General features: G+C 58.0%; 1 protein-coding gene across 1 annotated transcript; it reads right to left on the reverse strand.

Annotated features, from left to right (window-relative positions):
- Positions 1 to 216: 216 nt before the first annotated feature.
- LOC118159799 (feather keratin-like) lies at positions 217 to 588 on the reverse strand (the record flags this gene model as incomplete). The annotated part of the gene is made up of 1 exon (XM_035314355.1): positions 217 to 588. A coding segment is annotated over one exon (294 nt), but the record flags the coding sequence as incomplete, so codon positions are not given.
- Positions 589 to 591: the final 3 nt, after the last annotated feature.

Genomic DNA, 591 nt, shown 5'->3' on the forward strand with positions numbered 1-591 from the left:
GGTTCACATGGGCTTGCTTCTCAAGCCCGTCCAGGTCCTTAGAATGAAGAGCATTGGGTGAAGAAAGGAGGAGTGTCAGGCGGGCATGCATTAAAGCTTTATTGAGAAAGACTCATGAAAAGGCAGCAGCACAAACAGAAGGGTCCTGTTCAGAGGTGTAAGCAGAGTGACCATCAGCACTATGCCTTTTGTGCAGAAGATATTCCCTAAGCATGGAGGTCAGAGCATCCTCAGTCCATGAAGTGGCTTGCAGGGCATTGCAGTAGCTGCTGTCAGGCCTGGTGGTGTGGGTCCTTAGCAGGGGTAGCAGGCTCTTCTGCCAGAGAAGCAGCCCAGGCCTCCAAAGCCTCCCAGGCCATAGCCTCCGAATCCCCCGGAGATGGGCACTCCCTGGGCGCTGAGGTTGCTGCCCACGGCAGCTGATGCGGAGGATCCAACGGCGGTGTTCTGGGGGAAGGAGCTGAGGATGGGTCCTGGCAGGGTGACCACCACAGTGGAAGGCTGGATGATGACGCGGGAGTCCTCGCACTGCCTGACACAGGGATCGTTGCAGCTGTTAGCCAGCGGGGTGGGTCCGCAGGGGCGGCAGAT

The sequence above is a fragment of the Oxyura jamaicensis genome, unplaced genomic scaffold (assembly GCF_011077185.1).
Source record: "Oxyura jamaicensis isolate SHBP4307 breed ruddy duck unplaced genomic scaffold, BPBGC_Ojam_1.0 oxyUn_random_OJ72096, whole genome shotgun sequence".
Classification (NCBI taxonomy): Eukaryota; Metazoa; Chordata; class Aves; order Anseriformes; family Anatidae; genus Oxyura; species Oxyura jamaicensis.